Here is a 20,309-nt window from a genome sequence, read left to right as displayed (position 1 = left end):
CCTTTCATTGCAGTGAACATAGCACAGCAAAAACATTGATCATCACTCACTTTGCAAGCTGAACTGCATGGATTGTTAATGGTTGACTTGTTAATTAAATACGGTAGCAGAATCCCAGATTAGTCCCGTCCTTATAAGAACACCATTAATAAACCTGGTTTTCAATTTAGGAAACATCAACTCCGCATACAGTAGCCATTGTAATATTCCTGCCTAAGTACAATACTTCATTCATTACCTTGACAGGCTGCATCACTTAGGCCATCCACAAGAATATATTTCATCAGCTTGCAAATGCTATCTCTGTTCCCATGTAGAAGCCCCACATGCACAACATCTCCTTTAAATCTCATATCATCATTTTCATAAACCAACAAGCACAAAAAGCAAACCCACAATCAAGAGAATTGCAATAGGTTTTCTAATTTATTATTTGGCACCGTACAAAATGACTGTTTAGCTGAAGAATTCTCTTCCCGTTTTTCATTTTTTTTTCAGTTTTTAGCAGCATATGCAAAACAGAAAAGATACTTTTCTACAGATGTTCAATAGAGAACCCGAACAAGTTCAGTACAACTCTGTCCTTAATCCTTTTATATTACATATTACAATATGAACATGAGCACATACAACATAGTGCATCAGCTGTGGGTGTCTGTCTTCTTTTTGATTTACCATGTGATGCATCAGTAATATTGATACAACCTAGCCCTATATTCCCCTCAAGTATGGTATCTAAGGTCAACACTTGTTCTTTCAAAAGACAGACAGCAAGTACCCCTGGGAAAAATATTCAAGAAGCCCTCAGAAAATTGGTAGCTAAGAAGCAACTCTTTTTTGAAAGTTTTTGTGAAACATCTCATGCGATCAAGTTGACTAATATTCATGTGTTATATATGCACATACGTATTTTATACATACACACACACACACACACACACACACAGACATCCCTCAAAATCTAAAAAAATATTAATTTAGGGACTGCAAGATTGAACATATGATGATTAAATGACTAGCACTCTGAAATGCTGTGGTAGCAATACTGCTAAAATACATGCTGAGATTCAGCACTGCCTTCATTAGGCAGATAAAGTCATCACTGTGGAAGTGTAAGATTGTCTTTTTGGCTAGTACTTAATCAGGCTTCAAGTATGTATTGCTAATAGCTGTGAATAATAAATTAATTCACAGACTGGAGCATACATGCCTATAGAAGACTGATGAATGGTTGTTAACAAGCCTGTTCTAGAGACAGGAAGTCTCTTACACGCTTTTACGAAGTGTATTTATTAATTCTCACAAATCCTTAATGAGAACTTCACTATTTTCTATTTTAAGTATACAGGAAAGGAAATTTTAGTAAATAGTGACTTACGAAACAGTGGAGACCAGATGAAGAATAGACATGGCTCTTCTTTCATAGGGTCTGTTTTTAAGGAAGTGCAATGGATCCAATTTCAGTGGAATTTTTCTAATGCACGTGTCTCACATAAACAAGATATTTTACAGGAAACTCTTGGTAATTTAAGAGATTTACTTTGCTTCCATTTCTGAGGACAAAATTTCTCACCCACAAAAAGAGTATGACCAAAATTCTGTCTTTGAGGACTTCTGATATGACAGCTTTGGTGGTGATTAGGTATCTTATCTATGAATCCAACTCCTGCTGCTTCAGTACTAAGGGTATTTTGCCACGCCTTCCCCAAACCATAGGAAGTTAAAGAGTCTATCCTCTTTTACCCCCAAAACACATCACAAAAAATGAGACAGGTCTCTAATCAATAATTTCCCCATTCAATGCTCTAAATGTGAATTATGTAAAAGAATGCTGAGCTACTTGGGAGGGTGAAGGAACCCATCTTAATTCTGCATGCATAAGACACAGGGGGTTTTGCTTATTAAGGGACCTTTATACTTTTAATGGATCTTTAGACTTTTAAACCAAACACAAACCTTGAAGCTCTACAATAGAATATTTACTCAAATTCAGTGTACTCCTACAGGATTTCTGATCATAGAGTATTAATATGTTTATACTATATTTTTAATACATATTACTATTTATTACATAAATAGTGTTACAGTAAACGCACATTTGATATCATGTCTTTGCTTCTAAAAATTGGTGCAACAGCATTGATTTACACTGGAGCTAAACTAAATTAAACCTGGAACAGTGTAATTCATTCTAGATTCTCTAACCTGATACTAATGGTATCTACCTTGCATCCAGACTGAAAATTAATAGCTTAATCCCATCACTGGCATGAAAAGAAAATCGTAAACCTGTCCAGTTTACTGTATTGGCCACAAAATCTGGTCAAAATGGAGAGAGGTGTCACTGGGAGCCAAAACCATAATGTTGTGGAAGCCAGTTGTGTCTATGGTGTTCGCAGTTGTTCACATAAATTTTTGTCAACTCTTCTAGTTTTAGTAGACATGATGCAGTACAGGGGAATGTTTTGCATGGAGGAAAGACAGGAAAAAGGAGCAATTTGGTGATTAAAATGTTAATATCTGCATTCTACAATATTAATGCCTACATGAAAAGGGATAGACTTGCCCCTCAAATGAAGAGGGTTTGCCACAGAATTTAATTCTGCAATTCATCATATTTTTAATGGATTTTACTTGTTATTTTCTATCATATAGTAGGTTATGAAACAGTTCATATAGTCCTTTCACAAAAACTGACATTTATTGTGTTATGGTGGCTGCAATTAAAAAGGTGGTATTTCCACACTACTACAAAGTAAGGTATTAAATGATAAACTCATTCTGTGTGCTTAGAGAAGGACCAAGATTTTGCAGATATCTTATTTAATGAGGAGGAAGTCTTTGCTTCTTTTGAATTACTTTAAATAAATACAATTTTATTCGTTAAGGAGATACTGAATAAATTATACTAGTTAATGTGCTTTTTAGATGGACTCAATTAATACCAGATATTCACAGAAAACATAATTGACTAAATCAAGATCAGTATGATGTCCCTCGAAGGATGAATAATTAAGTCTTAGCTGCAATATGTACAAAAACACAGGATTGCATAAAATTTCTCTCCGACCACATAGCTCATGTTCCCATTTATTCTGAAACTATTATAGATAATGCCTCAAACCCCAGACTACATCAAGGAAAATATATCCTTTTTCCAGAACAATGTTTCAATGCTGCACATCAATTTCTCACACAATTTGTATATGTAGTAACACATTCCTTCAAGGGAAAAAGACGTATTAAACACATATGTCCAGGAAGATGCAGGAGTATTTCAGCTGTACTATCTTTGGTGCCTGAGACTACACCTCCTACTTTGCCGACGGGACGTTTCAATTTGGAGGCAAGACTCAGGATTATCTCAACTGAAAAAACAGCCTTTAATCAGTTTATGTTGCCAATTGATATATTTTTCTCCTCAAGCACTAAGCCAGTTATTTTTGTCACATGATCATATATCAAATGCATTTAGTTTTAGTGTACTCCACATTCTTAAAACAATTTTATTCTTTTTTTGAACTAAGCATGACACTTACAACCAGAAATTAGTACAATTAATTCTTCAAAAGGTAATTCCAAGTGTTGAATGACTGGATATTAGCATGGGTTTAGCACTTTTAATATTACATCTGTGAAAATGAGAAAAAGAAAAAAAAAAAAAAAAAAGAAGTATTTGCCTCAGTTTTTTATTTTCTTAAATATTGTAGATAACAAAACATAAAATTTAATAGAGATTCCTAACCTGACAGTTCAGTTGCAGATTACAGGATTTTATATTTATGATTTGGTGGTCCATATGCAAATGATTGTAAAGATTGCTGTTGAAGGTTGCTGTTGGCCAGCTGCCAGGCACCCACCCAGCTGCTCTGTCACCATTCCCCTGCAACAGGTCAGGGGACAAAGTAAGACAGAAAAGGTCACAGATCCCAGTAAGTACCGGGTCACTTACCAATTACCGACATGGGAAAACCAGACTTGTCTTAGGGAAAATTCATTTAATTCTTTGTCAATTAGAGCAGAATGGTGCGAAACAAAGACAGAAACTAAAACACCTCCCTCACCCCTTCTTCCCAAGCTCCATTTCACTCCACTGTTAAGACTCTTCTGCCTCGGTCCCCACCTGCAGGGAGATGGGGAATGGGGGCTTGTGCTCACTCCACAGCTGTTCCTCCGTGCCACTCCTTCCTCCCCACGTTCTTCCCCTGCTTTAGCGTGGATCCTTCACAAACTGCTCCAGCATCTGAGGTCCTCCAGGATAAACCTGCACCTGTATGGGCCCTCCACTGGCTGCAGTTCCTTCAGGCCATACCCACTGCTCCAACGTGGGGTCCTCCACAGCTGCAGTGTAGATATCTGCTCTGGCATAGTTCTCCACAGGCTGCAGGGAAATACTTGCACCACGGTCATCCCTCCCTTGGGCTGCAGGGAAATCCCTGCTCTGGCTCTGCACACCTCCTTCCTCTTCTTCTTCTCCGACCTGGGTGTTTGCAGGGTTGTTTCTCATACCGTTTTATTTCCCTCACTCTACTGTGCAGAACGTTGCCCTTTCTTAAATTCATTTTCTCGGCAGTGTCACCAGCTTGGCCGAGGGGCTCAGCCGTGGGTGTGGTGGGCCCACGGGAGCCAGGTGGAACTGGTTGTGCTCAGCATGAGGCAGCCCCACCAGCACCAATACCTAGATACCTATGCCCAATACTATTATTTACTGATAAACAGGTTGTTTCCATATATCATACCAGAGTACTCAATTCCTCAATCCCCTGAAGCAAGAACTTAGTGTGAAACAGCTACCATTTACTAGGAAAATCAAGTTTCCAGTATAACTGAGGACAGCTTTTCCCTGGAGCAACACACTCCCAAACACTTCAGACAGGACAAAGAGCTTCATAAGCTTTGATGTTGGCAGGGTCCATTCTAAGAAAACTTAACACTACACCATGCTTAAAGCAGGTGGTATTCTTACAGAGAATCCATAGACTGGAATAAAGACATTGAAGAAACATTTTTATTTATTTAGAGAACAAAACGTATACGACGTATAAAAGCAGATTAACATATTCATTGAGGAACGCTAAATTTAATACATTAATTCATTAGGGAAGCAATAAACATACTGTATAAATTAATTACTTTGTGGTTATCCTCATTAAATGCTACTTAATGAGTTAATAAGCTTGAAAAGCAATGACAGATTGCTAAAGTGCATGCACAGGATTTTTCTTTTTTTTTTTTTTCTTTTTTTTTTTTTTTTTAATAAAAAGCAGCATGTCTAGCTGAATGCTGAAGCTCTGGATACAAGCTAGTAACATTTATTTAAGGTGGTCACTTTACCTTCCAGACTTCATTAACAAGTACCTTTTCCTACATGATTTGATTTTGCCAAAGAAGTAAAGACTTTACAAAGTTCAGCTGCAGAAGATACTCTTGTCAAGGTTTAAGAACCACTTGCTCCTTAAAATTAAGAAGAAAACTTCTTAGTTGTGTTACAGGATGACTTCCAGCTTTTGGGGAAATATTAATCAAAAACACACATACACATATATATGTATACACATATATTTATACACACAGATACACACATAAGAAATACATTGCTACATCTGAAAATTATACTCAGACATGTGCAGCCCTTCAGTGTTTAAGGATGATAAACACATTACCACGTTGTCACAGTCATGAATTGGGAAGAGGCTGGGCAGCACTGGGGGAAGCCATCTCCAGCACTAATAAATACTTGAACTTTTGTGATGGGGTGTGAGCGCTCCAGCACTGACTGAGCTCTGTTATTAACATGCTATGGAAGACTGAAATGGTGGCCCCATTTGTCATGTCATGGGTACAGGCTGCTTATGCTCTCATTTTCTGTAGCACAAAGGCTCAAAGTGCTGTTGGTCTACATTGCAATTTGAACAAGATAAAAAAACCAATACATACACACATTTTTCACTTGCTCTCTTCCCATGCCATAATGTATAATTGAGAGAAGATGGCAATCTGCATCCCAGTGTACATTAGTCATATTGATATTATAAATACCTTTATTTGAAAGTAAAATATAGCCTGAACACATCTTTGATGCAGCATTGGTGCATTAACTACGCATGGTTCAGCGGATGTATCACACAGTCCTCTCACCTTCCCAGGACATATACAATTCACAGTGAAACTACCAGTGCTACCTTGATAAAATACTTAAAGCAATCTTTGACTACTACGCACTCAAACAACTCCTTAGATAGCCTCAGGACATTAATCCCATTTTTCACCCCTTAAATTGATTTTGTCAACTCCTTAAATTTTACTTAGAGAAACAGAATCTACCTCCCCTCTGTAGGGGCAATAAACAGATAAAAAAAATAATATTTGAACAAAGACTGTCAGTCCTTTTAAGGGATTCTCATTCCTTGGATTATGTCCCTTTTTGCCCTAGAATATCTAGTCCAAGGAAATTATTGTCCTTAATTCCCGAATCTTTAAGAATCACGAGAAATAACTAGAAAATTTCAATGCCCATCATTACACCCCCCCAAAAAATAATGCATAGCAGTTTCTAGCATCCTCCAGCATGACCAGTCCAAAGAGGTAAGATCTCAGTATCAGTTGTCAGCACAAGAACTCTTTTGAAACAAAATACAGAAGAAATCAGCTACCAAAGCGGCATCAGAGAATGCTACAGTATTAATCTTGCATCACATAAGCTGCTCTGCACTGTTATGACAGTAGTATTAAATCCACAAATGAAAGAAAGAAAAAACCGTACACTTCACAAGACAGCATGTGCTGACAGAGAACAGCTACCATAAATTCTTTCCTTAGAAGTAAATAACCCCATAGGCCTGCTGTTTAAGCAAACCTTGAACTCTCTTAAAACCTAGTCATTCTGTAAACAGAACTGTGTCCATCAATCACACTAAGTCTTCAGACATTTTCAATTGATTTTGGTCACTTAGGACTAATTCACAAAGGATTCAAAAGCCAGAACACAGTTAAATGCTATCTCCACAACAGGATAAAAATGTATTTTAAACAATGCAAGACATACTCATGTTACAAACAGGTCCTCGAGTTTTGTTCTGACACTTAGGCAATAAGAGAGCTAATGAGAACAGCTATAGTCTGCTCAGCGTTGTTTAGGACACTAGCAAATTGACTTTAGATGATTTGTCATTGAGTCCCTGCAGGAAGAAGCAGGAGGTGGGAGGAAGGAGCAAGACAGGTCACAACACACTAGTATAAGAAAGTCTTTGATCCCAGGCTAATTACTGGGATAACAGTAAAAATGATACTAGAAATAACATTTAATGCAGAATAAGTTTAACCATTTATCTCAGTTACAATTACATATTTTTGATGTATTGATAGGGACTTTAACCTTCCTTCAAGTCTTTATTGTCAGTAGTCATACAACTTTAAAAGAACAGTTTTGTAAAGAAATTCAGATGCGGTTTGAAACAGAACCACCACAATCAGTCACTGACTGCATTTGCACAGAAACAGCCAGTGGAATCACAAAATGAAGGATGGGTGGTGCGGGCTGAGATTGGTTTTCCTTCTGTTTTCTTTTAATATATCTTACTATCTCACTCCTGAACCATTATGTCTGTGAAAGAGAAGAGGAAGCGTCATCAGTAGCCAGTGGCAGCACCAGCTGGGAGCTGGAAATGGCACTTGTTTTCAGCTGCCAGACGTTGGCTGAAATTTAACAAGCACCAATATGAAACAATCTGCAAATCCGTAGCTTTTTTTTAAAAAACTAGCAAGAATAAATGAAGGGGTTTGAGACCAATGTGAAGTCTGTTATGTTATTATATATAAAATATTGCAAGTTGCTCAGTCTTGATGGTTCCTGAGTTAGCAGAACCCCCACCCATGTTCTACACTTAAACACCAAAGCAAAAGGGAATTCCGTATTGTGCTTGATCCACTCCCTGATAAAATGCCCAGATCTATTTTCTCTCATTCTTAAGTTTTTGTGAAAGTAAACATCATAGATAAAATGAGACCAAATAATGGTTGTCACTTATTTACTCTTACAAGTGGCATCTGTGAGTTGCCGATGTCTTATCACCAATGAATAAAGCCAAAAATGCAGAAACAAGATGAGGAAGATGTAGAAAGCAGCAGAACTATACAAATATTTTCTAGATCCCTCAACACAGAGCTTTGGGTCCAACCTCACATTTTCTATCCAAAACTGTACCTTTTGTGAACTAGATTTGCCTCTCTCAAGCAACAGGGTCTGTGTAAGAACTGCGTGGTTTTGAACCAACAAGGAATTCACACATGTGCACTCAGCCCATGAGCAGGACCAAAAAAAAAAAAAAAAAAAAAGGAAACGGCTTCCTCCGTAACTGAGTTCAGCAAATATGCTGCAACAGCAGCCACAACATTGCTGTCCTTCCTTTCTGAGAAGATCAGTTAACATTTAAGCATGGATATAAGACAACTCCCAGGCCCACCCTTAGCCATTCCAAAATGCCAGCCTGTTTATCAGCACAAATAACCCTTTTGGAATGTGCACAGCCAGCCTACCAGCGCCGCAGCACTCCACCACCTCACACTGGCCTCTCAAATATCCTCATCCCCAGTACAGAAGAGGATGCTGCACTGAATCAAGAGCCAAGGGTAGGTGACTAAAGGGTCCGTGGTGCTTGACTTCACCTGTATGTGCATTTCTTTGATTGCTACACCTGGCAAAGCAGTGCAAACAGCTACAGCATGATGCTGTGGCCCATCGCCCTCACTGTGCATCACAAACCAAGGAGGACAAATTTACCTGTCATGAGGGTCACTATATTTCATGAAAGGGTATGGCCATGAATAACTTTCCAGATCAGCAGATAACCTGAACAGAACAATTGGATTTGTCCCTTAAAAGTAGACCAACATTACCCTTCCCTCCTCCGCTCACAGGGCGCAGCACGTTCTGTGGCCCTTGCTCTTGGATGGCTGTACTACTCACCAGCACTGAACTGACTTTTTAAAAATCCTATGTATTTTATTTGAATTACGGTCTTTAAAATATTAAGATCTAGCTAGTCTAACGATGGCTTACTATATACAGCAGAAAACCAGAAATGGAATGTGTTCTTGGCCAATGAAAATCCCTTGACTTAAATTATATTTGCTATCTCATTTGTCCCTGTGGACACTACCTAATTCCCCCTTGCCCTTCTCTCATCTGATAGACAGAAAGTTTTTTGGGAGCAGGGACTGTCATTTATTATATGTCTGTACATGACCTAGGCCACCAAAGCCCAAAGGCTTTGAAATGCTACTGTATTTCAACATCTTCATCAAATAATGAGGACATTTGACTGCTCCTTCTAGCAGACACTACTTGCAGTAGCTACATTTAAAGCTAATAGCAAGGAGAAAGTTTGAAAGTGGTATTTTCCATTCTTGGAAAAGTATAGAAAGAACATAGTAAATCACTTCACTCTGCCTTTTTGCACTGTTGGTGACTAGTTTAGTTACTGATCGGATATTCAGGTCTACTGGAGCCTGACTTGCAGCAGGCAGGGGAACGCAGGCACGACTGCAGCCCACGGACTGCCTCAGCGGCCGCTGCAGCCAACGCGACGCTGCGCAGTTGCTGTGGGCTCTCCCTTCACGTGCCCAGGATTCTTCTTGTGGCAACAACTGCACAGCTACCCCAATCCAGCGCCTTTTATGAAAGCTTTATAAAGGAAATGTAACATTACCCTTGAACATCTTCTGTTCGACTAAAAATTGAGGGAATAGGACAGGGGAGGGGGAGAACAACCACCAATGAAAAAGCTACCAGTCCTGTACCATCGAATAAAATTTCACTTTTTTAGAGGAAACAAATTCAGCATTCTGGAAGGCAACAGCTGCAACAAAGAAGTATTAACACCAGCATAAAATCAGCAAGTCTGGCTAGTAGTTACACCAATAGACGAAACATACAAATAAAAATTGCTCAGACTGTGAAGCTATAAATTCTCTGTGGATGAAAGTTACCATGAACAACCTTGGCTTCCTCAGCCGTTACTCACTGAGATAGGATTCCTCACCCTGTTGAACACTTTTGGTCTCAAGACACTGGGTGTCTAACAGAGTACCCTGCAGCTCCTATATGCTGTTTGTGCCCACATTTCCTTTCTGAGGAGTAGAAAGGATATGTCTGTAAGTATAGAAGATATGATTAAATACCAAAATGTCACTTGATACAGAAATGGAGTAAAATTGCTGATGCTGTCACCATCCACTTACCCCTCTGTGCAGTAAGGTACAGCCATTATTAGGGCTGGAATCTCTTCACTAATACAAGCAGAGCTTGTATTAAAACCCAGCTAGATCTGACACTCAGGAGCGCTTCCAAGCTCTTTCTATCACAGGCAAGAGGGGGCAGTTAAGGGCAGAAGACCTCCTGGGAGAGTGCTAGAGAAATGTCCTGAGCAGAGGAAGCCAAACTTGGCAGGGTCTGTACCCATACTGTTTGTCTAGAGCAGACCTTGAAGCAAATTAGCCAGGCAACAATGCCTTCCCCCCCCCCCCCCCCCGCCCCTCTTCAGAAGGAACTACTTCTCCATCTCTGGTAGGGGTACTGAATTAATTAGCATATATGCAGTGTGAACAATCAGGAGACTTGAACCTGGGACTAAAGCAAGAGCCAAATTATTTGACGCTAAAACACATTCAGCGAGAAACAGTGAAAGGGGTCAAGGAAGTACTGGGCCACTTGACATCAAAAACAGTATCTGTGGTAGGAAGTGGAAGCAGAGCAGAGTAGCTCGCAGTGTTTTTGTATCCTTTCCTTTATACGGCCGTGTTGGCACACTGGGATGTAGACGAGCATGTCCTGCTGGGAAAGGAAGAGATGTGACAGGACTGAGGAATCGTGAGCCCAGGGCACGATCTCACATGCTGAAGCGACTCCGACTGTTTTCTGCACTGAACGCACATACCCGCACCCAGTGCCCCCTAAGCGTACAGCAGCTCTGCCTAGAGATGAACCATTTTCTTTTACAAAGTCAAACAAGCAAAAGATTAGTTTAAAAGCCTACTACAACTGTTGTGCAATAAAAAACAGTGACAAGCTTTTAGGCTTAATTGCTTCATCAGTCTAATAAGGGAATAAAGTATTCTGAGCCTGAGAGCTTGCTTGTTTCTTTTCTAGCTACATCTATTAAACTAATAAACAGATCTCTCTCTACAGACCTTATTTATATTGTATTACTCCAGACTGGCTACAAAGATTCCCATTTTCAAAAAACATTAAAAACCTAGCGTTTAAAGAGAGGAAATTACTTGGTTTTGATTCCGCAAAGTGTGAATTGCCTTCCAGAAGTAAGGGCTAGTCAAATGTATCAACCTCTGGAAAGAGCAAGCCTGCTTATCAAAATTAAGAGAACACCTGAGAGACCTTCACTGAGAAGAATACTTCTATGACCACCGGCTTGATGGGCCAGGATATTTCTCTACCATGTTCTCTGTCTAAGTGAAATATGCTACATAGATTACCCAGAAGCAAGCAACAAGACCAGCTTTATCCTTGTAAGGCCACGCTACATTTTAGAGCGGGCGTATGGCTGCTCCGAGTTGCACCTTACCATCTATGTTTATACAAAGCTGCCTTGGCTGCTATAAACTGCAAGAGCACACAGCCAGTGCACCCTGGCTACACCCCGAGTTCTCTTCTTCACCCTCGGAAGGCCAGAGATAACTGTGGTATAAAGTGATTCAAGCATGCCTTCTCCACTAGGTAATATCTGAGCAGAATCTGATCCTACGGATGCACGTTCTAAAGCCAGAGCCATTTGGGTTCTGAGAACTGACTATAATAGGTTTTTGTAAACACTTGGCACATTATCTGTCTTTGCCATCATGTAAAATTAGAACAAGTAGTAATATTTCCTTATAGACATTGTCTACAGAAAATTGTCACAGAAATAAAGCTCTCTATAAGCACTGGAAGTTATGGGCTCTGATTTCCTTAAGGGTGTATTTTCCATAAAAAGTCTTGTTCCAGTGCTAATTGCAAAATTACCAAGAAGCTTACGAGTAATTAGATCGGGGTGTTAAATCACTAATGTTCCTTAAATAAAACTCCTAATTAGGACATACTGCACATTTATCTATCTACAAGCTAGATCTGACAAACTCACCAAACTTCCCCTTTCTAGCTGACATCCAGCACACTGCCAGGGAAATGTTAGGACCCACAGTACTCTCTTCAGGCAGAAGCCCTCATCTGACCTGCGCAGGTACAGGCCAGGACTCCTGTGCCCATCCACTTCGACCCCAAAGCAGACAGGCACAGCAGAGAGCGTCATGGCCATACATTCTGACACCTACCACCAGAAGGGCATTCATCTCTCTTTTGATTACACAGGGAGCCTGGGCACTTGCTCAGATTAAGCCTCTGTGATGGGATTTAGCTGCTGATACCATAAAAATATAAAACTACCAACACTACCTGGTCTTTCCTCCTTGTACATGGTATCTCCCAGACTCTAAGATAAATGCAGTTGGATAGAAGCTTTTGTTTGATTACACCTAATAAAACAGCATCTGACACAAAGACATCTCAATTGATAATTGATCCACAGTAAACTACTACAATACAAAGAGGAACAGTTACAATTCCTTTATAGCCTGCTTATCTGAGACATACTTAACTGCTTCAAAAAAAAAAAAAAAACCACAACTATATTGACATTCCATGCACCCTGCAGTCTTTCCAAACGTTTTGTATCTTATTCTAATCTCAAAACAAAATCATCCATGATCGCAGAAAAACAGATGCACAGATCTTTATGTACCAAGGAAAAAAACTTTTTTTTTAAAAAAGCTGTTCACCGTTTTATTTCAAGTCCACTGAATATTGCGTCACGTGACAACATAACATATTTGTATGGAACACTTCACTCCCACTTTGACATCAACCACCATAAAAACTAATTATGTCTTCTGATCCACAAGCAGTATCTCTCAGTCACCTGGATTTTACCGTCTGATGCGGTTCTGCTATATGCTTGTGCCGTGGCTGCAACGTACCTCAGATGCCTACAAGGAATCCTCACACGCTCGCCTCTGGGACAGAGCTAGCTTCCAGTATCTGGAAGTATCCAGTATATAGGCCGAAATCACATTGCCCAATTACCTTTAGGCAAATCTTTGAGCAGCAGCCCCTCGTTGCCAGACATATTCACGTAACAAACCCAGCTGTGCCATCTTAGCCATTTTCACTGAGGGAGGGAAAAAAAAAAAAAAAAAAAAGCTTTAAGTGATTTGCAGAGTAACTTCACATACCTTTCAGCTGTTAAAAGAAATGTTGTATTTTGGAAGAATTTGTATTTTCTCTCCAGAACTTACCCTTTCTCCCAACAGCTCAGACAAGAGCAGCTTATACCTAAAAGCACCAGAAAAATTAGCTTGGTTACCATAGTGCCCATATTTCTAAGTCAACACAGGTGTCAGCCTTGCACTGCTGGGGATGCATGTGCTCTTCCGTCTTTTTGAGGCCACTGAAGTTAAGATTTGATACCTTACCCTACACACACATTCATTATAGAGAGGAACAAGCCATTTTTAGCGTGTCTGGAAACAACCAGCTACTTCTCCACATATGACCAAAAAAATCTCAGTTATTTCAACCACTATGAAGCCATTTACCTGCGAGGCGTCATTGTTAGGATTGTTTAATTTACTCTAATTCACCTTTTGATGTCCCTTTTTGTTTAATACCACCTCAATTAGCCCAGCAAAAACATAGATATTTGCTACATCCATTAGAAAAAAACCTCAGTTGTACTTTTGCTACAGCACAACACAGCGAATGATTTCTTTACATTGTTTTTCTCCTACTGCAACTTACAATAACATCAATTCTTTTCCAGTGGATACACCCAAACCTCTGTATTCAAACATTCATTCATACTGGGGACTGCCAGAGATGTTCTGACTAAAAACAAGTTTGGTGTTTTGTCAGAAAGAACAAGTCCTGCTGAAACAAAAGCCTTTTTCCAAAGTGTTGCAAATCCAGGATGTAAACTAGGGGAAAAACATGATGACTATGTATTTCAGCTACATTACTCTTTAGCCAAAACCTAGAACCACCACAATCAAGATTTGAAGCCTAGCCCTACACTTCAGGTTGAACAGTTTACTTCCATGATCCCCAAAATTTTAGATAAGAGAACAATTTCCCCTGACCAAACAAACATAATGTTTGCATTAACAGTTCCAGAAATTAGGGAGAGTGATATTTTAAAGTGAAACATTTAGAAAGAAGGAACAAAATCCAAAATCCATACTCCTCTTCTGCATGTACAGTAAGACAGGCCAGGAATACACACTCTTACAGGCATGAATCAGAACATGGTATCTTAACTACTCCACAAAAAGGCTGTGTGAATAGCCACACACACACATATATAGATAGGTACACACACACACACACACACACACACACACGTCGATGTTTATTTGACTGCTGTGACATGTCTCTAAGAAACTAAATGAATTAACAGTTAGGCTTCACACCACATGAAACACACACCTTAGGGAAAATTAACAAATCTAAGTGCAAATGTTAGAGTTAGCTGCTTGCCAGGAAGGTTCTTTCATCTTATTGAGCCAAAAAAATATTTGTCGTCTTTTTCAGAAAGATGCAACAAACTGCATTTCACATGAACTTGGCAGAGTCTTAGACCAGCAGGTCTGGCCCACAAAATGGCAAGTATCTCCAGCAGCTGTTGTTGTTGACAACATGTGACAACATGATATTCCCAGACATCATCAACTGCATCCCCAATTATTGCTAATTTTGTGCAGAATTACAACATTTTCCTATGTTCATTAGCTACAATTATCTTAATAGCTGTTAGTAGCAGAAGGAAGATGAAGTGGAAAAAACACAGAGAATGTGCAAGTGATGTTTGCTAGGCTATGATTAGAAAGAAACAAGCCAACACACAAGCTTAACTTGAGGTAACACCTACTGACTGTAAAAAGTGGCTTTGGACCATACTACGTGCTTGGTTTTCCTGTTTTTGTTGTGGTTTTTTTTTAAGGCAGATGAGAAATTCACTATTTTTTCATTTTTTATCGAACTGGACAAAAAAATAAAAAACATGTGCATGAAAATCTGCAGAAAAGCATTATTCAGATTGGAAGAATATTTTCTGTTCTATCTCACAATTGAACAAAAAATCACCATGTGTGCCTGTACATGTATATTCAAACTGCATACTTAAGCACATTTTTTTGTGAAACAAACACACAGAAATCACTCTGAAATCACTTGTTTGTTAGGACAATCAGGTGAGACAGAGGAGGCTCATGTTCAAATCTGTAACTCATCTCATTAAAGCATCGCATTTATTATGGCCACTTACCTCACAATCACTTTGTCAGACTTTCCATGCCTAAGCTAAGAAATCATTCCCCTCCAAAAGAAGAAAAATGTGGTTGAAACTGCTGTTCTGACTGTCATTTCATTATAAAAATATTTTAAGAGAGCTTTAACCTAGACGTCTATTTTTCTTGGTATGACACCCTACAAAAGCATGGTATTTTATAGATACCTTAAAGCAAGGATCTGAATTCAGCACTAAAATGTTGTTTTACAGGAGTGCATGCCAAATGCTTTTCATCTCATTATGCTGGTTTGAAATAATGGTACTACTTAAAGTAACATCATGCTAGCGTAAAATGCAAGAGCTATTTTGAAGCAGCGCAATAAACCACTGTTTCACAATGGTCAGCTGCCTCAACCAGCACTACAAATTCCAAGCAACTCAAGCTCCATTTAATTCCTACTGCACAATTAAAGAATATACTATGCCCTAGGTAGTTTTATTCTAATAATTTTGTACGCTTCCAGTTGGAAGTATTTTGATCTCCCAGCTCAAAGATTTCTAGCATTCACTTTCCACATTAAATATGTGTTCTGTGTACTATACATCAAACATTATCACTACTACTTGCAAAATTATTCCGTAATCAGGAAAGATTCAGTTCCTAATGAAAAAGTGTTACAACAGAGACAGAATATATAAAAGTCAGTTTCAGTCTGGAAACTTTCAGTTCTGGCCTAACCTATGTAATGTTAGACAAATAGCTTCCCCTCTGTTCCTTCCTCTTACAAATTGCTTGCCATACCTGTGTCATCCCTTGAGGCCAAGGGCTGGCTTTCTCTTTGTATAATGTGATTTACAGCTGGGATTTCTGAATGCTGCTACAACACAAAATCACTACAATGGTTCAGAGCTCTGCTCTACCAATCACTCTAATCCCAGTCTTTACTGGTACTTTTAATGGCATCCCCGCTGTTCCATGACAATAGTCTAGTCAGGAGAACTTCTCCCATCACTTTGAACCTACTGTACACACACATATATATACATACATAACACGTTTTGGGTTTGTTTTTTGGTTTTTTTTTTTTTTTTCCCCCTCAGGTCACATCACAGATGCTGGCAATGAAGTCTAAACTTGTTCTATTCTCAGCAAAAGGGATTGGTTTTACACCCACAAAATCATTCCCAAAGTAAAACACCACCTAAAAAACTACTATTTCAGCACTGCCCACTCATTTTTGGTATAAATTACTGATACTAGCAAGTCTAGCCAGGGCTCTACAGCAGAATACATGGAGAGTACAGAGCTCAGCAGGAGAATGCTCTCTTAGAAAGATGTGGCAACGGGAGATAAGAAACTACGCCCTGCCTGAGATTCTGCCCAGAAGCAGCCCACAGCGGGAGTCCCCGGCCTGTGATCACACCCGCACCCCTGCGCTGCCCCAGGGCTGACGCTTCTGTTCCACGGGGCTGATGTTCTCGCTTCATCAGCTGGAGCAACAATTCCAAGTTTAAAAGTTTCCCACAGAAAGTTCACAAACTCACCGTGCAAACACCTCAAGACATCGCCCTGAAACAAAGAGGATGATTCTGGCGCACTACTCGCTATCTTCCCAGAGAAAAGGAAAAAATCATTTTTCTCCAGAGCGAGCCTCTGAGGCCGGCGACCCACCCCCAGTCCTCTCCAGCCAGGGCTTCTGGTACCCAGCCCCGCACATACCCACAAGCTCCCAGTTTGCCTGTCACGAAACCCGGGCCCGGGGAGCCCTCCAGCCCAGCCCAGCCCAGCTCAGCCCGGCCCAGCCCAGCCCAGCTCAGCCCGGCTCAGCCCGGCCCGGCCCAGGGGACACGGGCCCTGGAGCCGCCGGAGGAGGGCTGGTGGAAGCGAGCCTGGCACACAGCATTGCTCTGAAACCCTTCTTTCACCCGCCTGGTAGGTACGCTTCCACGAAGCATTGGGATTAAACCGACTGACACCACCAATGAAAGAAAACGTTTATCAGAAAATTCTCATCCAGTCGCCCGTCAGCACTGATTTACACCAGTGGGGTGGCAGGCTTGCATCAGCCTCTCCACCCAAACGGGGGGCTCGGGGAATACGCAAGAGCGTGCCCATAAAGGGGCTGATTTAAGGAAAAGTGCGAATCTGATAAAGCCTCGGGTAGTTTACTCACCTCCGCACACAGTAAGAGCGGACCGAACCGAGCACCTCCGTGACCCACTGGAGCTCCTTCCCTCGCTCCCCACCCGCAGCCCGGGCAGCTCCTGCCTCTCCCCAGCCACCCCTCACCAGGGCTGGCACCGGGCTGCGGGTCCCCTGTCCCAGAGCGGGACACGGACACACTGACCGAAAAGGCAGAAGAGGGAGAAAGGGAAGAAAAAAAATAAAAATAATAAAAAAAAAAAAAATAAATAAATAAAATAAAAAAAAGCACCCCCCCCCACCCACACACACAAACACAGAAGAGACCATCAAACCCCTCCGCCAAACGCGCCCCCCTCACCAGCCCGCTGCCGGCGGCCCCTCCGCGGGCACCCCTCCCCGAGGGCGGCACTCACCTCGGGGCGGGGGGTGGCGACGCGGCCCCGGCAGCCGCCTGCGCCCCGGGGGGGGGGGGGGGGGCGGGGGGGCAGCCGCCTCTCCGCCGGTGCCGGGCGGCCGGCAGCGCGGCCCGGCGCCTCCGCGCACTTCTTCCACTTTCTGTCGGGGGTGGGGGTGGGGGTGGTGGTGGGGCGGGGGGGGGAGGGGTGTGTGTGTGGGGAGGGGGGGGGGGGGGTGTCTTTCTTTGCGGCACGGTGCGCCCAGCCCCGCCGCGTCGAGCCGCGCCGCCCCTGCCCGCCTGCCCCCCTCCCCGGCACTCCGCCCTGCCCGCCTCCCGCAGACGCCTCCCCGCCATGCGATGCCCAGCTGCCCGGGGGGGGGGGGAATGATTGAGCGCCCCCCCCCCCCCCCCCCCGCACCGCCCCGCTACCTGCCGGGGTGCCCCGAGGGCGGTCCCGGGGACCCACGGCGTCCCCGTGATCCTCAGCCGAGACCCGCATCGCCTCGCAGTCGTGTCGTCCCCCGTCCCCCCCCCCCCCCCCCCCCGTCTTGCTCGTATCCCTCTGCCTCCCTCTCCCCCCAGACACCCGCCGTCCTCGGGGTTCAGCCCGCGGGGCACGCCGCGAAGGTGGGCTGCTGCTTTTTCGGGTTTCGACCTTCATTGTCCGCCTTCCTCCCTCGGTAAAACTGCCCGGAGGAAGGGAAGGGGTCGAGGAGGCGGTGTGGGTTGGAGTGGTCGAGATGTAGTTCAGCACAACAAAGGCCCACTTGATTCCCTGCTGGCACATAACGCCCAACAAAAGGGAAACGCTGGGAATGTCATAATTATCACCCTGTGAGATGGAGGCAAAACCAGCACTTCTTACGGGGTTCGTAGTTATAAAACAAATGGCAGCTTGGATGCATCTATTTCTGTCCCAGCACTATAAGCAGCTTGCTCACGCCCTGCTGCTTTAGCGCTGTGTTTGCTGGCACTGTAGGCAGAAATCTTGCAAAAAAACATAAAGGCAGCAAAGCCACAAGTCCTGGTGACAGAGAAGTCTTTTGCCAGTTTGTCAAGCGGTGAGACTGCCTCTTAAGATATTTTGCCCAGTGGTCAGAACCTTGCTTAACTCTCAGCTAAAATACGTATTGGTGCACATCGGTGCATCTGTTTTCTGGGATTAACTAAAGAGTATAAACACTTCCATATTAGATTGCCCCCCCGGCTTGGTCTCAAATGGCTCCTGCTTTCCTGACGATGGCACCTGCACTGACTCAAGGTTGGTTGTGGAGGACATAAGCAGCTGTCCCTCACTTAAAACTCAACAGTGATTCAAATACGTGGCCCACTTTTGAAATTCACTCAAGCTTTCCAGAGATGCTCAAACTGCCAGTCATGGATCTGACCACAACTAGCTTCACATGAAGTTTTAGGGGCCCAGTACCCAATGCATGAACATTTAGTGTCCCCATAGCCAGATTAAATGCAGGTGGGGGAAGGGGGTTGGGAGGAGGGTACAATCTTCCCTGTGCCTGGAAGCTGAACCCAGTACACAGCAACAGTGGAGGAGCCGTGAGGACTGAAGGAAAGGAGAACGTAGTCTCCAGCTTTGTGACTGGGGTATTCAGTTAGAAAATGTGCTTCCAGGATAGTTTTAATCCTGGTGATGGACACCACAGAAAGCAGAATTTAGGCCCTCATTAAGTCTCCTGCAGAATAAATGCTTGGATTATGTCTTTTAGCTCCTTGACTTTGAATTTTACATGCCCTCTGGCCTAACACTGATGGAGTACCCTATTGCCTTCTTCCCCACGCCTCATCATGCCTTAGAACCTTGATGAAGCACTTCCTTAGAAAGTGGATTGAAACTCTCTGGGTCTGAGGAAGGCCTGTAATGGCTCTTTGCTTGTTGGCCAAGCACTCTAAATAATCAGTGGTTATGCAAAGACAGGCAACTTCCTCCTTGTGCTCTGTAAGCAACTTTCATGCATAAAATCTGTCATTTGCTATTGATTTCCAACCAGTCCAGAAAGACTGATATGTCAGATGGAAAGGATCTACTAGAAGCCTTTTGTGGTGCCTAGTTCTTTCCTTTGACTGCATATGTAATGTAAACTTCTACTCTAAGGTCACCTTCCCTGCTTAAGGGACTAGGGACTAGGAATCTAAAATGGAAATGAAGCAATAGCTCTGTAAAGTGCCTCAGTTAAGGCACACCAGATCCATATATCTTTACAGTTCATTTTGTTTTCAAAACCATAAAGTATGTTAATGGTATCCTATCTGACACATTGGACTATTACTTAAAAGCAACAATTTCAAGTCAAATAGAAATTGTTGCCGGTATTAAAGGTAAGCCCCATTCTTGCAAACACTGACATCCAAAAGTTTATTTATGAGGATAATTGTGTTGCAAGTCACTGAGGTGACTCATGCGAGACAGAGCTTAGAG

The 20,309-nt window shown here is 42.1% G+C and overlaps 1 protein-coding gene across 4 annotated transcripts in view; it reads right to left on the bottom strand.

The window, feature by feature from the left end:
- Positions 1-17,663, bottom strand: part of MYO16 (myosin XVI) — a 395,602-nt gene extending 377,939 nt beyond the window's left edge. For 2 of the 4 annotated variants that reach the window (XM_032997101.2, XM_032997107.2), the window contains exons 1-2: positions 17,507-17,663; positions 13,133-13,217 (exon numbers count right to left, since the gene is read on the bottom strand). In XM_032997101.2, the coding sequence (XP_032852992.1) occupies positions 13,133-13,175 (43 nt within the window). In that variant the 5' untranslated portion in view covers positions 13,176-13,217; positions 17,507-17,663. Of the gene's footprint in view, positions 1-13,026; positions 13,218-17,506 lie in introns of those variants that run through there. The other 2 variants (XM_032997106.2, XM_032997105.2) reach the window with 2 other exon arrangements.
- Positions 17,664-20,309: the final 2,646 nt, after the last annotated feature.

Source organism: Tyto alba, unplaced genomic scaffold (genome assembly GCF_018691265.1).
Source record: "Tyto alba isolate M040663 unplaced genomic scaffold, T.alba_DEE_v4.0 Super-Scaffold_45, whole genome shotgun sequence".
NCBI classification, from domain to species: domain Eukaryota; kingdom Metazoa; phylum Chordata; class Aves; order Strigiformes; family Tytonidae; genus Tyto; species Tyto alba.
This window is presented reverse-complemented; position numbering and strand designations above follow the sequence as displayed.